This window comes from Copadichromis virginalis, linkage group LG18 (assembly GCF_057382275.1).
Source record: "Copadichromis virginalis isolate Kocher_CV1m ecotype Utaka linkage group LG18, C_Virginalis_male_GT1.1, whole genome shotgun sequence".
Taxonomy (NCBI): domain Eukaryota; kingdom Metazoa; phylum Chordata; class Actinopteri; order Cichliformes; family Cichlidae; genus Copadichromis; species Copadichromis virginalis.
Genome location: NC_140635.1, coordinates 6,482,530 through 6,501,608, shown reverse-complemented (window position 1 = coordinate 6,501,608; position 19,079 = coordinate 6,482,530). Strand labels below are relative to the sequence as shown.

The following is a 19,079-nucleotide window of genomic DNA, read 5'->3' as shown; positions in this document are numbered from 1 at the left end:
ACTTAAACAAACGATTAAATATTTACACCACTGCCATGATGAAAAAGTGAGGTCAGGGGTTAAACCCAGAATGTGTACATCCTACAGTGAGATCAATGTCCACGTAAAAACAGTAAATAAAGTACAGTGAACCAAATAAAACAATAAATACTACTAGTAAGATGTTTGTTACTTGCCAAGAGATGTGGCTTTGCTTTTGTGTTCTGCATTTATTACCCAAATTTCACACCAAATTTCGAGTAATACCATCTCTGCAATAACGTCCTAATGAGGGAAAATTATTCTGATTCATTTGATTTGATTTGGACATGCTTTTTCCCATGAACCTTTTTAAAACATAAACAAGTTTTGCTCGTCTTTTTCTGACCGCTCATAAACTGCAGTGTGGTTTTATCTATTCTGTGTACTTCTATCCAAAACTTACCCAGGCCATCTGTGAAAGAAGCCATTGTTTCAGACATCAAAGATGATCACAACACGCAAAACATTATAACTAAAAGCATACATAACATTTATAATATTCATGTAGTTTCAGTTAGTTTCCAGAGTGGATTTTCTTGTTTCTGTTTAGTTTTTGTTGTTTGAAAATGTTTAACTTTGGTTTACATTTATTAGCTTAAGTGTTTTTTTTAGTGTTTTTAATTATTACTCTATAGAGCGCACGTGTCAGAGGCAAGCTTTACAGAAGTGAGCACAGGTGTTGGAATGAAAACACGCAGACTTTAGAAAGCAGCTGACTCATAGTCATGTTATATTATTAGATTACATCATTATACGGCACCTGAAGGTTTCTTAATGTTTGTTTTAGTATAAGCAAACCACAAATGTGATGAATAAGGTGGGGCGAAGCTCTAAAGAGAGCTATTTTACAGAATTTATGCACATGTATATTTATGCACAATGAAAGAAATTTCAATATTTCTTTCACTGAGATGAAAGAAATATTATTGGAATTTTCATTAAGTGAAAATTTCACTAAGTGTTTCAGTGAATCTCCTGACCACCTAGTTGTTTTTTTTACATCTCTGATATTTGATTGTGTATTGTGTCCTTATTTGGTATTTATGCATAAGCTATTTGTATCTGCTGTTTAAACAAGTGTTCAAGAGCAAGAACAAATGAGTAGTTTGGACGTTTGTGTCTATTTTCCTCTAGGTAATGATTTTATTACCTAGTTGTCAAGCTGCCACTGCAGCAATGTCAGCCAGACATTCTTGTGGATTTACTGGGCATGTCAAAAAAAAGTGTTGCATTTCAGCAAGTGTACAAAAGGACAAGGCTGATGAGCTGCTTGGGCATTCACGTCTGTTTCTTATACTTAACATGCATTCAAACACAGTTTTTTGGCAACTGAACAGAGGAGCAGGCGCCAACACCAGATGGGGTAGCGGAACGAAATGTTACCGGAAATATGGCCGCGCTGCGCAAAGCACAACACGAACGGAGGCATTTGGCAGATGAGCGATGACGTTGCTGAAAGATTCAAGTAATGCAGACTGTAGCTCCAGCTGTGATGCCACAAGATGTGGGTCCACCACGGAGGACGTGCACTTGAAATGAGAAGGGAAATATCATCCCTGTCAGTTTCACACGCAAAAAAGTGATAGCACATTTTGAGCTGAGGGAACTGAAAACTGGGGAAAATATTGATAGATAACCAAAAAACATGAAGCATGATGGCAAAGAGCAGCCTTAAATCCTGACAGCAACAACCTCATTGGCAATGCAGACCATGGAGAAGTCCGACTACATGAAGTCAAAGTCAGCAGGGACGCAGCCAAACAGATTAGACGTGCATCAGCTGTTTCAAACCAAGTTGAACTAAAAGTTAAAAGCTACCATCTTACTGCCAAAAAAACACCTGTTGTAGAGACAGAATATCAGCGTTTTACTGTTTTAATATAGGATTCCTGTCCTGAAAGATTAATGCTACATACCACTGCCTCCATCTGAATATGTGACATGCAAAACAGCCGTAAGTGTGAATAAGCCCCAAACTTCAGTAACAACATTAATGTTTCATAACTTACAGATATTTAGACATAGATAAAGGCAGTCTTTCAAAAGAGGCATTTCAATCATTCACATGAATGAGAACCAGACGAAAAGGATTACAAGGTTATACAATCCGACAGCAGGAATATGAATTACCACACGGGTTTAGAGAGTTTTGAAACTATGATAACAGAATGCAAAATGAACATTAGAAGAGAAGACCTGAATGTAAAAGGTGTAGAAAAGGTTGCCCGGAGCAACACGTTTTGAAATGAGGATGCTTTTGCTCAAAATTAAGTCTTTCCCGAGGTTTAAAAAAGCCGGAGTCGAGAGTAAACAGGAACGAGGCTGGAGACAAAAGATGGAGGCGATGAGTTCTGAGAAGAGTCACATTCTCTCTCTTTTAGCTCTGTTTAAAGTTTCCACCAACTCCCAAGTGACGTTAATAACCACTTTTCACCAGCTCGTGTCTGCCTGTAGCCGTCTGTTGAGCAGGGAGTGCATGATGGTGTTTTAGAGGTGATTCACAGGATGATTCTCTTTCGCTTTGTCATTTCTCACAGTGAGCTATCACCAATGGTTAAGAGTTGCTTTAAATCCCCAACAAATCTCAGCAAAAGAACATCATCATCATCATCATCAGACCCACTGAAGAGCAAACTTGTGTCGCAGCCTAATTCTTACTGAGAAAACCCAATTTGTGAAAACAAGACAGCCTCCAGAGCAACAGAAAAAATTCGGCGTAACATTAAAATGAAGGAAGAAACAAGATAAAAACATTTAGCCTCCTTTCATATTTAGCATACTGGGAAAAAAACACGAAAATTTTGAAAATGTTCAGTAGAAATGATCTTTTTTTAACTGTTAGTTTTACTTAAAATGTCCATTCCTAAGATTTTAGCTCTATAAGACGCACTGCAGAACAATCAGCATGTTGTGAAACTGGAAAGCGCTGCCAGCAATAATCTCATTGCTGCCAAGATCTCATACCATTTCTAGTTAACCAACAACAGCACCATTTTTTTCCAACTGAATTTACACTTCTGCCTGTATCATTTGCGAATCCAATTAAACAAGCTCAACTCATTTCAGAGCATCTCAGCACCGAGAAACCTCCTTTAGACCCCCGCAAAATGAATTACAACCCCAACTGCCACGAATCAGGCACAAGCCTCTCTTTAACAGCTGCACAGCGTGTCAGGCCAGCTTTCGCCATCAAAGAGACATAAAACCGAGCCTTTAATGGCAGCCACGGTGGCAGAGAAAACGGGCGTTAGCGGCGGGTGAACAGACGGCATCTGACACGACAGGTTAATAAACGTTGGAGCCCCTGCCAGGATATTCAGAGTGACTCCGCGCATCTCACAGACTTAACCGACCACAGAAAAGCGGGCAGGAGGTTGTCGGCCAGCTGAAGTATGAGGTGAAGGTCTATCAGAGTTTGAAGCTTTCACAACTAAATAAATGAGACTGTGGTCCTGAAAGAAATTGGACTGAATTTAAAATGCGATGATGTACCTGCAAGGACTCATGGACTATGGAAAGCTTAAGGACATAGGTTGTTACATTGTAACAGGTTGTTAGATTGTAAAGCCCCTTAAGGCAATTTTGTATTAAAAAAAAACCTTTGTGATTACAGTTATTTAAATAAAAAGTCTTTGGAAAATGAAATGCATGTAGCTTGAGGAGGTTAGAGGTCAGAAAAAGACGTTTTGGAAATGCTCCAGTTCAGTTTGCATTTTCTCAACAATTTTGTATTGCACGTCCTCCACAGTTGCTAAATGATGCCCGCCTGCTCCACAAATACCATCGGCCGTATTCACTAAGAGTCACGCTAATTACAACCATGGGCAAAAACACTGCAGCCTTCCACCAGTTTAGAACTTGATTTATCAGCCGCATTTATGCAAATTTAATTTCCACAACCTGAAGTCCAATTACAATCACTGCGGTCCTACAAAACAGCAGACAGCAAGGTGAGAAACTTTTTGGATCACTGGGTAAAAAAGTCACGACATGTCTTTGCCAACAAATCCCAAACACTCTGAAAATAGAAGCGATGTAGAATGCTGACAATTTTCAACCGTGTGTATATATTTTTTGTAAATTACTAAAGAATCAAAGAATCACACTTTAGTCTCAGATTCAGAAGATCTTTGATTATCCCTGAAGGCATACTGTTTATGTGACAGATGCTTAAATGAACGAATGCTGTAGAACTAAATAGGATAAAACACAGCAAAAACACAAGAAAGCAGTGGGATACAAAATTGTGAATCACAACGTTTTTGATTTTTCCAAGTGAAAATGTTCAGTTTTTTAGCAACATGAGCAAAAGATCCCACGGGGAAAAGAGGAAGGGAACTCGTGGCATGACTTACAGTGAATTTGGAGCTGTAGAACATAAGGAGTCATGGGACAACTGATAATAATGATAATAATAATGATAAAGGCAAGAGTTATCTACTGTTAAGTCTCTCAAAGGTGGTGCGGGGAGGTTAGTGTGTTTTTGATGTCGTGTGCGAACTAAAGAGGACCATCGCAACGATGGTCCTCTTTAGTTCGCAGCTGCTGTTCGCCCACAGCAACTGTGGGCGAACAGCAGCTGTGACCCTGACGAGGTGGCTTTTCAAATGACTTCACATCTGCAGGGCCTTTAGTGAGCAGTGCGAGTGGGAAGAGGGTGTGTGTGTGTGTGTGTGTGTGTGTGTGTGTGTGTGTGTGTGTGTGTGTGTGTGTGTGTGTGGGTGGTTAAAGGGGGAGAAACAGAATTGCAGCAACAACTTTGTGAAAGATTCAAACCGTTCACAAAGAAAGAGAGAGGCAAATGTACTGTGTGCTAAAGGTTAAATCTCGTCTGATTTTTGTAGTTTCGATATTACCCCTGTTGATAATAATAACGCTGTTACTAAATGGGCGTACAGTGACATTAACTACACTCAGAAAACACAGACAGGCTCTACAGTGACAGACGTATAGAGTTTATGAGGATGTGCGTAAATGGACTGGTATTTGTATAGTGCCTTTTGACTCAATTTGAGCACTCACAGCACTTTTTTTTTTTACTATACACACATTCATACAGCACTTTTATCTTTGCTCAAGCGCTTTTTTATCTGACGTTCATTCACATCAGGGGCAACTCTTGGTTCTGTGGTCAGTCCAACGTCTGTGGGATGGTGGCGAACCTGTTTGTTCTCTCACAGGGTTGGACCTATAGGTTAACTAGGTGGGAAAAAAACTAGTTGTTTGACTTAAACATCTGGGTTGGTTATGGATGAGCTCATAACATTATCCATTTATTAAATGAGTTCTTTATAAAAACAAAATTGACATCTTTTTTATGTCTCTCTTTGACATCCGTTTAATAGCCACCCAAAAATGTTGTGTCATTAGTGAGAGCTGCAAATTAGCTTGCGTTACTCAATTATAGAACAATAACTAACGTAAATAATTAACCAAAAATAATCAGAAGAGCCTGTGAGAAGATCCCACAGTAAGGTGTGGACTGAAGCCTGACTGTAAAAATTGGCCAATTCCATTTTTGGCCTTTTATGTGCACTTCTATCATCGGCGGTTCCACCAAATGTCATAAAGTTTGGTGTCACATTTGACCAGGCTCTTAGTTTCAATAATTATATTGATAATCTTTATATTTCATCTATGAAGTATTGACCCCATCAGTGGAATGGTGTCCAAATCAGAATAAGAAACGATTAAGTCATCTTACAAAAAGGTCCAAAATCCAGCTGCTGCACTTAGTAGGTCTTCTAAGTGTTTCATGTGTTTTGTCATCTTTGCACCTGCTTTAGCTTAAGATCTTGCTGATCACTTTCAGAGCTCTGTACAGTAAAATGCCTGTTCACATTAGCAAGCTCTTGCTTCTGCTCTATAATATGCAGGTCACTGAGGGCTTCAGACTTCAGACCAAATCTTGTTGTTCTACACTGAAAACCAAAGGAGACTATCCATTGATATGCAAGATTGTGGCTCCTAAAAGATGGAATGCATGAGCATTACATTTGAGATCTGATGAAATTACTGAAATGTTTATTTAAGCATTTAATGGATACTGTTATGTCTTAATATTTGTATTTTATATTTGTTGATTGTGGCTGTGGGGCACTTTGTGATCCTTATGTAGAAAGGTGCTGTATAAATACATTTTACTTACTTACTATTTTTAATATGGTTCCTGTGCACTCTTTTATAAATGAGGCTGCTCGTCACTCCCTGCTGGAAAGCACCAAGCTCGGCGCAGCAGTGACTGACGACTGATCATTATGTGTTTGCCCTGCAAACAGATTAAAAAGCGGCAGGTGTATGCCATAATGGAGACATGTGCATATTAATTTGTACATCAGATAAGATGTTAAGAGTGAAATCATCTGGGTGAAAAGCTTCCTGCATGTTGGATCAGCTGACTGATCATAAACCGGCTTCATGTGCTAACACAGTGTCATGCTATCATGGGACATGATGCACTGAGCTTATCCATCACCTGCTTCTCCTTGGAGCAGATCAACATTTTGAAGAAACAAACTATTTTTTTCCATGAAGCTGCAGCCAAAACACCATCAGCAGCTCAGCTTATTGGGAAAACTGGAAACAAGACTAGAGCTTCCCAGTGACTCTTGCGATGTGAAAACCCTAACAGAAATTCAATGTCAAAGGGAATAAACATAAAGTATTTGCCTAAATGTCCAGATATCGGTCTGACTGTGGACTCTTCTTTCCACGTGCGCTTTTGTGAATCAGGACATCAGTTCCCATATCCTAAAACAGAGCTGATGGGCATATGGGCGTATTTGTAACAGGGAAAGCAAAAGGACAGAGTAAACCGCGTTACCTTTTTAGTGGACTAGCCGAGCCTGAAATGCAGATGCTTTAGTGTCTTTAGAGTTTTGTCCTCCCTAATGGCTTCTGCAGACAGCCGGGCCCAAACATCTCATTTGCATAATTCATTTCACTTCAGAGCTCCTGACAAATGCCTCCAAACTTGTCGCCTCTGTGAAATCGGAATATTTCTCTAGCTCTCCCGCTGAGCTCCGATTCGGAGAATTAAACCAGAGGACTTTTTTTTTCTTTTTTTGGAGAGGGGTGGGTAGAGGAAAGGGAGGAAATGCACTAAATCGAGCTCAAAAGAAGGATGGTGTAATAAAAACACGAGAGAAAAACTCCTCCCAAAACAAATGTACTTTTTTGAAATCATTCTCTTTTGAGTGGTCAAGCACAAAAGACTGGACTTTCTTTTTTTCCTGCATACATGAGGTCCTGTCATTCAGAGCAAAGCTGGATGATGAAAGGGGATGAAATCCAGCTCAGTGGGAGGTTACGCAGGTCTCTGCCTCCCTCTCGTGGTACAGCACACTAACAGCAACTTAGTGCAGCAGGAAAGACGACAACTGATCCATCTGTTCGTTTCTACACAGGCACAGCAAAGGCTGATTAAACCAAAAAGTCAAATAACAAATATTTACGCCATAATGCTCACTCGGGCCGTTCCTTCTTTCCTTTTTAGTTCATTCATTTGTGGGATAAACAGCTATATTGATGTATTACTGTAAGCATGGATGCAACAGTGAACTCTGGCAGAAAGTAAACCACTTTATAACTAATTCAATTAATCTCCTCGGAACCGTGATCCATTCATTAAAAACTCAGACAAACTGTGGTTTAAAGCCACCAAATTAGATTCTAAACTTTGACAGAAAATACAGAGTTTTGCGAACAAGAGTGGAATAAATTTAAGATCTAAATCTATAAGATATTTAACATATAATTAAAGGAAAATACATCACACAAATTTATATAGAGATATATATAACTTTGGATTATCCTGGTTGTATCATTCAAAGGCTTCAATAATTCCTTTATTGACTTTATTTGGCTTTTCTCACTCAACAAGTGCAAAACACAAACAAGTTCAAGTTCCTGAGAATAGTTTAGCTTTAATCTTTGGTCTCATTGTTCTTTGAACAACCAGGTAAAAAAGAAAAAAACATCTGTTTGACAACAGAGACAGAACGTTACATTTTTTCATCTCTGCCTTTTGTGATGAGAATGACATCAGAGTATTAGGATAATCAGGATAAGGCACAAGACCCATGAGACTGTTCTGTTTATTCACCATAAAAGCATGTCTCTGTCGATAATGAATATCTATTTGACTAACCTATACTGCAGACTGCAGTAATGTAAACTGCACTGAATTTCTGACATTTCTGCTTTAGAATCAACAGCAGAAGCTAAAAAAAGCTATTAGCTTTAGCAGTAATTGCCAGTGTGACTGCGACAGCCACCTGTACAGACTCCAGCAGAAAATACAATTTGAACAACTGCAAGCTTGCTGACTGGCAGCTAACATTTGGGGCAGGCAGCACATAAACTACACAAAATTGACCTCACACAACTTAATATTGTCGAAAAATTGCCGACAGGATCAGTGCGATATGACTTGAGAAGAAAAGTCTGCACCCTGCTGGGATCTGATCTGCTGCTTCACATCAGAGCTTCTTTTCTGGATGAGATGGATCAGCTCAGTGAAGATCTTCTCACTGTGCTCCACTGTTTGATCAGCAGACTGATTGATGGCCTCCACCTCCTGTTGAAGCAGCGTCACATCTTTCTCTCTGTCCTGGATTCTCTGCTGGATGTTTTGTTGACTCACCTCCAGCTCTCTCTGCCTCTCAGTCCTTTCTGCTGCAGCTGTGTCTATTTTCCAGTGCAGACATCACAGGCCACATCTTCAGGTCCAGCATAGCAATGATCAGCAGGAGCAGCTTGGAGTCCAGTCTCCTTCAACTCCTCCAGTAAGTCTGCTAACATGCTGTTTTCACCAGGACAGGCCTCGGTGTGAAGGTGCGTCTACAATGGCAGCTGCTCTCTTGTCTTTTCGTTTCTTTTTTCTTGTCTTTTCTTTAACCCAGAAGCTTTTAATGCAGTTCATGTAGTAGCTGTGTCAATAAGTAACAGTCACCAGAACCTCGAGCACACTCAGACTGATCAAAACAGTAGAATTTCCCATTAGTCCTTCTCACTACACCGCTTCTCCTCAATGGTGACAAATGTCTAAAAGCCTCACTTCACACTGTGTCTGTGCACAGTTTTAAACAACACTTACTTCTCTTCCTCTCTCTTTACTTGCTAATATGCTGTGAATGAGCCTTATGTTGACTACATCTGTGCAGGGCAGAAAACAAATAGCTTTGCGGTAAATCAGGAAGAAGAGGAATGAGTTAGCACTTATTTCTGGAATTAAATCCATCTTTACAGACTGAAAAACAGAACATGATTTGAGGGGATCCATTGTGAAAGTTTAGATGTTTTTTAATGCTGAGAAGCCACAAAAAACGAAATTAAGAGGCAATAAAATCCTCTCTGGAAAATATATAAGAAAGGTAAAATAATGAGTTTCATTTATTTCACTTAAAACATTTTAAACTTAAAATAACAGACATATTTATTTTAACACACTGCTTTATGCACACCAGAGTGTGCACATTTATAACATGCAAGTATCTCTGATTGGGTTTGAGTGAGTGAATGGAAACTAAAGTAGGAAAGTAGTAAATGTGTCGTACTGAACCATGCAGCTCTTTTTAGCACTCTCAGTGACAGCATTAGCTCAACTCCTTCAATCCCTAATCCTGCCTTTAAAATCCCCTAACCTGGGGAAGTAATTACAAATCAAGAAAACACATCTGCTTCACAGGCGTCAAGGTTATTTGGGTAAAATGCACATATTATTCCCACTGTATATTTATAAATACATACTGTGGATGCATGCATACAATCTTGATCTGACCGAGTGAAAAGACATTACAGTATTTGGGTGGAACAAGTCTTGTGTTCCTATATGACAAGTTTAAACACACTTATTCTACCTTGGTTTGAAAAATAATCTCAAATCAGTTTGTGATTATATCCTACAAAAGCCACAGAGCTGAGTGTGCATATAATTTGCACAGGACCATGATTATGAAGATTATGAACTTGAAGTTGACACGGCACGCCACTTTGTGCGTGTGCATGTTCTGTGCAAACGTACATACACATTTGGGCTGAGGAAAGCAGAACATGTGTGCACGTGTTTACCTCTGTTGGAAAGCTTCTCCAGCAGCATCCTGAAGCGCTGCACTACAGATGGGGAAACATCGTAGGTGTAAATCTCCTTCACCGGAACAGAGTGACACCTCCCAAACATGCCATCTGTCAACACGTAAACAGACACTTTCAGCAGAGATTATAACTCGTGTTTCTATTTTGCATTTCACAATTTCACACTGAAAGGCACACAGTTTCTTTCAAGGGGATCTATTCTGACTGCCCTTGTTTTAAATGATGTAAATATAGTTTTACAGTGGCGCATGTTATATTAAACATGGTCAAAGTTTCAGATATTGAGGTCAGCATAGGTGCAAGTAATTCATCACAGCCAAAAATTAATCATAAGAAAGCAACCATAAAGGAAGGGTGGTTGCTAAGACTGGTTGTGTCATACAGTAGGGATTGCATCCAAACTGTGAACCAAGCAAATCTATTCCAGTTAAGTTCAAAAATAAAAATATGAATGTACTAAAGTTCTTCTTTAAGACCTAAACGTTCAGAAAACCAGGAGTTTGGACCAATAAAAAATTGGCAGTTTGAGTAAAAACTAACGAGGACTGTAAAACATAAAACATTTAAAGCAGCATATTTTGTTAGCAAACTGTTAAACTAAATCAAATTAAAGGTTGTATTGGGAGGATTTTTTTGCCCTGAACTGATATTTAATGAACTCAGACATACAAGTTTCTTGATTACCTAACAGCAAAACGCGAACCCCGGCCACCTCTTTTAATGGGTCTTTATATTTCAGCATGTGAGCGCCAACCTTAGGCTAACGTTGCTGAAAGCAAAGTAAATCACTGTTGCCAATTTATTGTGAGGGTTAGGGTTGTGATAAAAGCAAAAGTTTTCCTACAATAAAATGAATATTTAAATCCAAGAAGAAGAATCAGAAAAGCTCATGTGCTCAAAAACATGCAACGAAACTGAACTGTGTCACTTTTCACAGAATCCTTGATACTGTGATTCTGTAACAGTGTCGCACAATTTTAGGAGTATTTTCCAAAACTCAAGCAAAACACTGAACAGACAACAAACAGACACTTTAATTTCACATGGAAGTTCATCTCCTTTATCCTTATCCTCTTTTATCCTTTTATTGCTAAACATGGATCCCAATGACATGTAGTGTGACTCTCACTCACTCATACTTCCTTCCAAAAAGCCACACAGTGGGTTGTGTTAATGTGAGCTGAAGGAAAAGGAAACTGTGGGTTGAGAAAGCGTCCAAAAAAGATGAGTCAAATTACAAAAATAAGCTGGACTATCTTCTAACACACAGCCTCTAATGTCGAATTATCAACCTTGAGCTAAAAGAGAAAAGGATCATATTCTTTGTGGCTCATCAGGTTTCACAAATGCAGGAATGTAGGAAATATAAAGTTATGACTGTATATAATATCTGCTTATGCAGATCTTTTCACTGTAGTGTAGTCTGGTCAACATTCGGTGTTGGTGTAGTAGTAGTGGCACTTATAATGGTAATCGAGTGAAAATAAAGCTCTAAGCAGCAGAAATCACTACAAGAACATTTAAACATGCTGCTTTACAGTTCAAATATCCTCCTGAAAAATGTCCAACAACACACTGTTTCAGTAATATCAGTGACAGTCTAGATTAATAAGAAATCAGAAACAGAATCAGAATATTTTAATAATCCATAAGGAAATTATGTGGGTTAGAGTTGCTCCAAGACAATTACAGTAATAGACTGAACTAATTAAATAATACAATATATTACAAAGATTACAAAATACAAGAAATAGCTCTAATATGTGCAAATAGCTCAATTCTAAAATAGTATTAAATAAGTAAAATATATATGGTAAAATGTATTTTTTATTATTATATTATACCCTATTATTATTTTAGTATTTTATGGCATATTCTGCACACATGAATCTGTTGTATTTAAACAAAAAGTTTCTGGTTACCATGTTCAGTTCTGATTTTGTCTGAAGGTTAGAAGAGAGAGTTAACTGGTTAAACACTGTGACACGATGTAAAATGGAAACTTCACTATTTATTAAATTATTCTAGTTCTGGTTTGTAATTCTTGGGATTTCAGAGGTTGAGATATTTGTTAGACCTCAAAATGTTATTTTTGTTTTTTATGTCGCCTTTTGTTGTCACCGTCTGTCTGCATGTGTGATGGGTGAGGGATCGTCTATAAATACTTGCTTCTTCTCAGTCAAACTGGAAACGGGCATTTAACGGGCAGCTAAGGACAAGTGCTTGGGCTGCACTGCTGTAATTACTCACAAATGTCTCACTGGACGCCTGTTCTTTTTAAAAATCAGACTGAAGAGTGAGATGCAGTGTGAGAGAGTGAGAAGGCAAGAAAATAAAAGCTATCTGGTGATATTATCGCTGCAAACTAATAAACGTCCTTAAGATTACACATGTTTCGGGCTCTTTGAAGCTACTTTGTTGCTGAATAAATTGTGTGGAAAATACTGATAAATCTTGCGATACTATAACAGTTTTGAGTAACTTGGGACATACCAACATTACACTAGCAACTAGCGTGTCATTGTTGTTTACTTCTTTTTATATATTTTAAAGTTGTGTGACAGCATCACGACCAATATTAAAAAACAGGTATTTAAACACTGTGTGACAGAACTACCAAGGTACAGATGAGGCTTTTTGGATAAGTCAAGGATCATCTGTGATTTCTAGCTATGTTGAAGTGCCTTTGAACAACAACACAAACTCCAAGTAAGATTCGTGCAAAGATGAATAACTAGGCATGACTTTTTGAGGTCATAAATTCACATTTTTAGACTGCAGTTTTTATAATGGTTATTCTAGATGCTTCCGGAAAACTCTAACTACATTTAACAGATTGGAAAATGCTTGATCTTCTGTCTTTAAACACAGTGCCAGTACATTTGTTACAGGATGCAAGATCCAAACGCCAATACCACTTGTTCTGTATCCCGGTGACCATTTGTCAGTTTATTACAGAGTTACGTTAATTGACAGACAGTTTATTCAATTCACAAAGGATATACTGATCCAATATTTTCCTCCAAACAAACATTCCAATAAGTCGACTCAGTGTCTGCCAATAGCAATTTCCCTTTACAATACTTAATCTATATTTCTGAATACAATGCGTGTCTCCTTCAGTCCTCAGCATTGTAGGAGGACTGACGAGGCAATCTTGGAACATTTTTCTTTCCAAAGCGATCCCGATGCCTGGAAGTAAAATGGAAACAGTGAGAACTAATTGAGGCTAAAGTGATACTGCTAGTATCCTTAAGCGTTTCAAACTTTAACTGTGACAAAGTGCAACAAAGACAAACAAGATCCTGAGTAAAGTACCGTGCCACAGGCCTTCTCTCTTGTTCAGCTTAGATCTTACAAAACGCCATTTCTCTTCATTTTCCAGAAGGAACATCTTGAATTATCCCTCATAATTATGCTCATGCATATCCAAGTCTCTGCAATTTATCCCAGTTCACTGCCAGAGGGCCATAATTCAGAGCCAGACATGTCTTCTTGTGATTTATAGTCGAGACTAGAGCATTGAGAGGATTCACCGGGCCATTCTCAGAAACAGAGGCTGTATCAAGACGAAGGAGGTCGACTGGCAGTGCTGACCAGCAGCTGCTACTTAAAAATAACCTTTGATGGATGGAAGTTATATAATACACAATGCTTGAGCTTAGCAATGCCTGCTCTAAGATTGACAAAAGATATTGTCTTTGAATGTGTATGTGCTGTCAGCATGAAGTCTAATCTACATGTGTAGTACGCGGTGTTTTCATACTTGATTGTGACTGACAAAAGCTGCAGTCACAACTTTCTTCCAACTGAAATTAGATGCAGTGTTGTTGTGCATTTCTGGACTGCACCGTTGGGACACACTGGCGGAAAGCAGCAACCTCAGTCCTGCCTAATGAACTGGATTAAGACATCTTAATGGATCTGCTGCCTCTGGGGACCTGCACAAGTCCTTCCTTCGCAGACTGCACTTCACAAGATCAATGATATCTGGCATCACTTGCCAAGGATCTGGCTGCTTTTACTGGCTCAAGAAAAGTAAAGGGTTTTCCTAAATACATGTCATCAACTGACTTTAGCTCCCGTGGTTTCACCTCACTTTGCTTGGTTTGATCCATACTTTAATCCATCCATCTATCCAATTCTATTCATTTCAGTTCAGTTTTACTTATTTGGCCCCAAATCACATCAACAGTTGCCTCAAAGCACTTTATATTGTACTGTAAAGATCATAATACAGAGAAAACCTCAACAATCAGATGGACCCCTTATGGGAAAGCAGTTGGCGACAGAGGGAAGGAAAAACTCCCTTTTAATAGGAAGAAATGTCTGACAGAACCAGGCCTGACTTATGCGTATAAGACCCAAAGGTGTTCAGAAGAACACTGATTTATAGTATCAAAACCATAATGAAACTCTATATGAGCAACATTATGTCAGTATTATTATATTCATCTGAGTGTGGGGGGGTAGTGCAGAAGGACATGTACAAAAGTGACACTTTCCACAACAGCTGTCTTTGTAAAATCTACTGGCTACAAAAGAGCTCTAATGAGTACCTGTACAAGAAGACCGGATGTCAGATCAGGAGGCCAAGATGGTTTGAAAGAATTCAAAAAGCTAGCCGAGAGGCCCAAGACCACCAGGCAGAGGACAGCGATCGCAGAGATGGAAAAAACTTTAATGGGGTGAACGAAGTGGTCAAACCCAAGACTTTGTCAAGTGAAGAAGACGTATATCTCCCACCAGGGATAGTATCCAGCAGCAGATTAAGCCAATGTAAGCATTCACTTAAGCCGACTAAACATTGTATGGGGGTGAAAACAGCAACTGCAGGAACTCTTCATTTGGCCACTAAATAATCCATCAGCCACCAACATGCGGTATGGCAATTTGATGAGCACCGCCCTGGTATATATAACAACAAACCTAGAGACCAAATTATCCACAGATCAACCAACCCTGGTCTAGTTTGACCTATGAGATGGTCTCCAATTTTCAAACAAATATCACTTTGTCATTAGTTTGTTTACAAGGACGGGGCTTCAAAGCAGCTCTATTATAAGATGAAGGGAGTATAGTTGCAGAAATTTCCCTCAAAAGATTCTCAAGCTACACACGTTTGATCAATAACACCACCCACACTGGCCAATTAGTCAAATCAGACAGGCATAGAGCAAATAAGCCAGTGACGGTGGGGGCTGTGTGAAATCATTAAACAAATATGCTTCCAACTCCAGTGAAGTGTTGAGCGTTAACGCCGCATCCTGACCACAGCTCCCATTAATGAAGCACTTCCTGACAGCAAAAGCACCAAGAACTTTTCTTTTTCAGGGAGGTTTTGCTTTGATCTGACTTTGAATTTTTTTTTTCCAGTGAAGCGACTTCATGCAGTGTCATGTATTAGCGGTAAAGGTTTTGATTTATACATGTTTTAAAAATGAAAGAAGATATGCTGAAAATCAACAATATGACCAGTGAGAAGCAAATTCAGATTTGAGTCAGATTCCAGACTGGGCGGGATGTCGACTGTTGAAATGGATGTTCGAGAAACAGTATGCAACAGGGCGCAGATGGGTAATGGGCCAGTAAAGCCCTGCTCCTCTCACGCCTGTTGCCATGGCAATCTCCACCGAGTGCTTTTTAGCTCCCTCGCAGCTAATCAAGGAGAAACAGGGTGGAGGGGGCGAAACAGAGCACCCTCCTTTGTCACAGGGCCTTCTGTGTGTTGTTGTTGTTCCGTCAAGAGCTGACATCGCCCATCTTGGCTGATACAAGGATATATATATATATATATATATATATATATATATATATATATATATATATATATATATATATATATATATATTAGGGGTGCAATGATATTCGTATCGATATTGAACCGTTCGATACAGTGCTTTAGGTTCGGTACGCATATGTATCGAACAATACAACATTTGTAATTTATTTTATCAACTTTCCTTCTGACGATGCTGTCTGTGTTGAGCACTCAGTGAATCTGCGTTCGACTACTCCGCCTAGGCTGCACTGTCGAGCGCAGATCTACTGAGCGCTCCACACAGACAGCATAGTCAGAAGGAAGAGCGCAGGGCAAGCTAGCAAGACAGAAGTTAAGCTCTCCTTGGAACATGGACCTCCCCCACCCTCATTTAGATCTGGCGTTTGGAATTATTTTGGTTTTCATGTGACGTATGACCCTGAAGGTAAGCCAGTCATGGACTAAAGTAAAACAGTATGTTGGATGTGCCATGCAATGCTCAATTACATGGGTGGGAACTAGTGTGTTAGCGCAGTTAGCTCGTTAACGTGTTGGCCGTCTAGCCCCATGCACGGGGCGATCGGCGGTAGCTCGTTAACGGAGATTTGCCATGTTGTGGCGTTAAGGTCATTTCAACGAGATTAACCTGAAAGCACTAGTGGGAACACAATGAATATGACTGCACATTTACGCCGACATCATCCTAGTGCAAAGACAAAAACAACAAGCATGCTACTAACTTTACCCGGGTCATTTAAACAGCCGTTAGCACATGATTCTCCTTATGCTGCTGAGAATATAGCCCAGAAGAAGCGGATAGTATAGCTTTTATTTTGGAAAGAGACATTTCTCTGTAATAAACTCTCTTTTCCAAAGATGAGTGATTCCTCAATCAGATACAGGGCTTGCAATATCGCTAGCCCGACGTCCCGGAGCTAGCGATTTTTTCAGTCGGGCTACCAAAATCTATCTCTTCCCTGCCCGTCGGGCTATTGTAGGAAAAATATATGTCAATGCTTTTGCATTCTTTCAGAAATGTAGCTGGGTAATTATGTCATTGGCATCGGTGAGCCACTGTCAATATGTGACATATTGAAGTCGCGTTTGAATTTGCGCTTGTTTTTTTGCTTTCACTTTGCAATCGTGCGAACTGTGTATAGAGAGCGACAGCACTGATCTGTGAGTGATGATAATTTGTGCACCAATTCCTCTGACATCGTCTTATTAATCGTTAGCTTACTATGCAAACATGACAAGTGAAATCTCCCGCAGCAAGCTTAAACATGTGAGAGGTTGATCGCGCAGAGAATCGCTGAGCTTATGTGAGTGCGCGTGTAAAAGCATTTCAGTTCTGCTGAGCCAAATAAGACAGGTCAGGGTGAAGAAGTGACAGCCAAATAAAAGCTTACCACAAAACGGAGAAGTTATGACAAATCAGACTATAAGGCAAAAAGAAAGTGCAGCTTTATGGTTTCATGGACAAAATAATTTCTGTGGCTGCAATATGACGAGCTAAATAACCAGGGCATTCGCTGTCAAAATAAAAAACGCGCACAAGGGTTAGGGTTAAATTTAAAAACTGTACTTTTGAGTTAAAATATATATTTATAATTTTAATAAATGACAAATTAAAAATGCATGAACATTTTTTTTGTATCGAAAAAATATCGAACCGTGACACCAAAGTATCGAACCGAACCGTGTGTGTATCGTTGCACCCCTAATATATATATATATATATATATATATATATATATATATATATATATATATATATAATTCGTTTTGGGACAAACAACTTATTATTATTCTATTAATGAGCTTGAGGTTCTTTTTTTGCATATTTATGGAGCCCTCGTAAAACATGAAGAGTTGCTGTTTGGTGTTAAAGTGGAAAATAAATAAAATAAAAATAAATAAAGAGAATCTGGTGTGTGGGGCAGGTGGTGAGTGAAGATTGAGCTGTTCTTGCCAAAAATCTCCTGCCTTTTCAATTTGCTGTGTGAGAGCACATGAAGGCACATTTCATGTTGCTTGCGGAGAACGTTCTCCCTCAGGGACTGCCGAACTGTCCGAACTGCATACGGACAGGCTGACACTGGAAGGCAAAATCCAGTGACTGGTGATAATAAAATGACATGCCCCTGGCATGACGCACTGCCTTTGGACTTGGACACTGTGCCATTTGGTCACAGGACTGTAGCCAGCTCTCATTATTATTCTGTTGGACATTGTGACACAAAACTTGATGTTTGTCCTATGTACAAGTTTAAGATCCATAGTGAAATTGCTGATGTGCACCTGCGAGTAGCGAAAGCAGGACTTTCAGGGACCTATGAAAGCAGAGGTCCAGGAGTGCACGCCCTTGAAGGTTCACCTTGCTTTTTAGGGGTGAAGTCACGTAAATTTTCCTCAGGTAATTTGTTAAAGTGTCCTAACTTTTGTTTAGATGTTCACAAAAAGAACACTATATGGTTAAAGTAAACCAGTCTAGAAAAACACATCATATTCGCACTCTTGTACTTGTATAATCAGCTTTTGTGAAGACCCCCCTGGTCTTTTGACCTAAACTAAAAATCACAGGCTATTACCGTTTTTACACTCTTATTAGCAAAGCCACAACAGCACTCAGCCTGCAGTAAGCAGTTGAGAATAAGCTTTCTTATAGCTTAGTTAACCAATGTCAATTAAAGAGCGCCTGGAGGCCATACTCTCTGCTGGAAATCAGTATTTCTGTGCTGAGCAAGCTTCTTCAATGTGAGCTCTATTACAGCTCTGACAGTAAAGCCAAGGGACCCAATCAACACCTGGAGGGCAGCACAGACTCCATCACAGAGCGGGAGATGAAAGGCATGTTCCAACTGGACTATAAGCTTGGAAAAAACACCTTTTTCCTCACAGACGTCCACACGTTTGGTGAGAATTGTTTTTTCTCCTGGATTGCTGTCTGTCTTACGCTGATGTTCTAACACAGTCTGTACCGATGAACCCGATGGGAGCTGTATCCTGAGGAATACCTGTGTGTCGAATCCCGTTAACTTTGCGGTGCTAGGTGAAATTTGAATTTATAACACAGGACAAGCAGTTTGATGTGAGACAAAATCACCGATGTGAAGTTTACAGGATTATCTGCAATTGATTTTCACCTGTGTATTCAATCAGGTATGTTTCACTTTATGAATCACGTTGAGCAGCGTGGAGC

At 39.4% G+C, this 19,079-nt stretch overlaps 1 protein-coding gene across 1 annotated transcript in view; it reads right to left on the bottom strand.

Moving 5' to 3' along the window:
* The window catches only part of LOC146687138 (receptor-type tyrosine-protein phosphatase N2-like), a 217,768-nt gene that overhangs the window by 179,948 nt on the left and 18,741 nt on the right, over window positions 1-19,079 (bottom strand). The window contains exon 3 of the mRNA XM_085439918.1: window positions 10,093-10,206. Coding sequence (XP_085296044.1) covers window positions 10,093-10,206 — 114 coding nt within the window. The remainder of the gene's footprint in view (window positions 1-10,092; window positions 10,207-19,079) is intronic.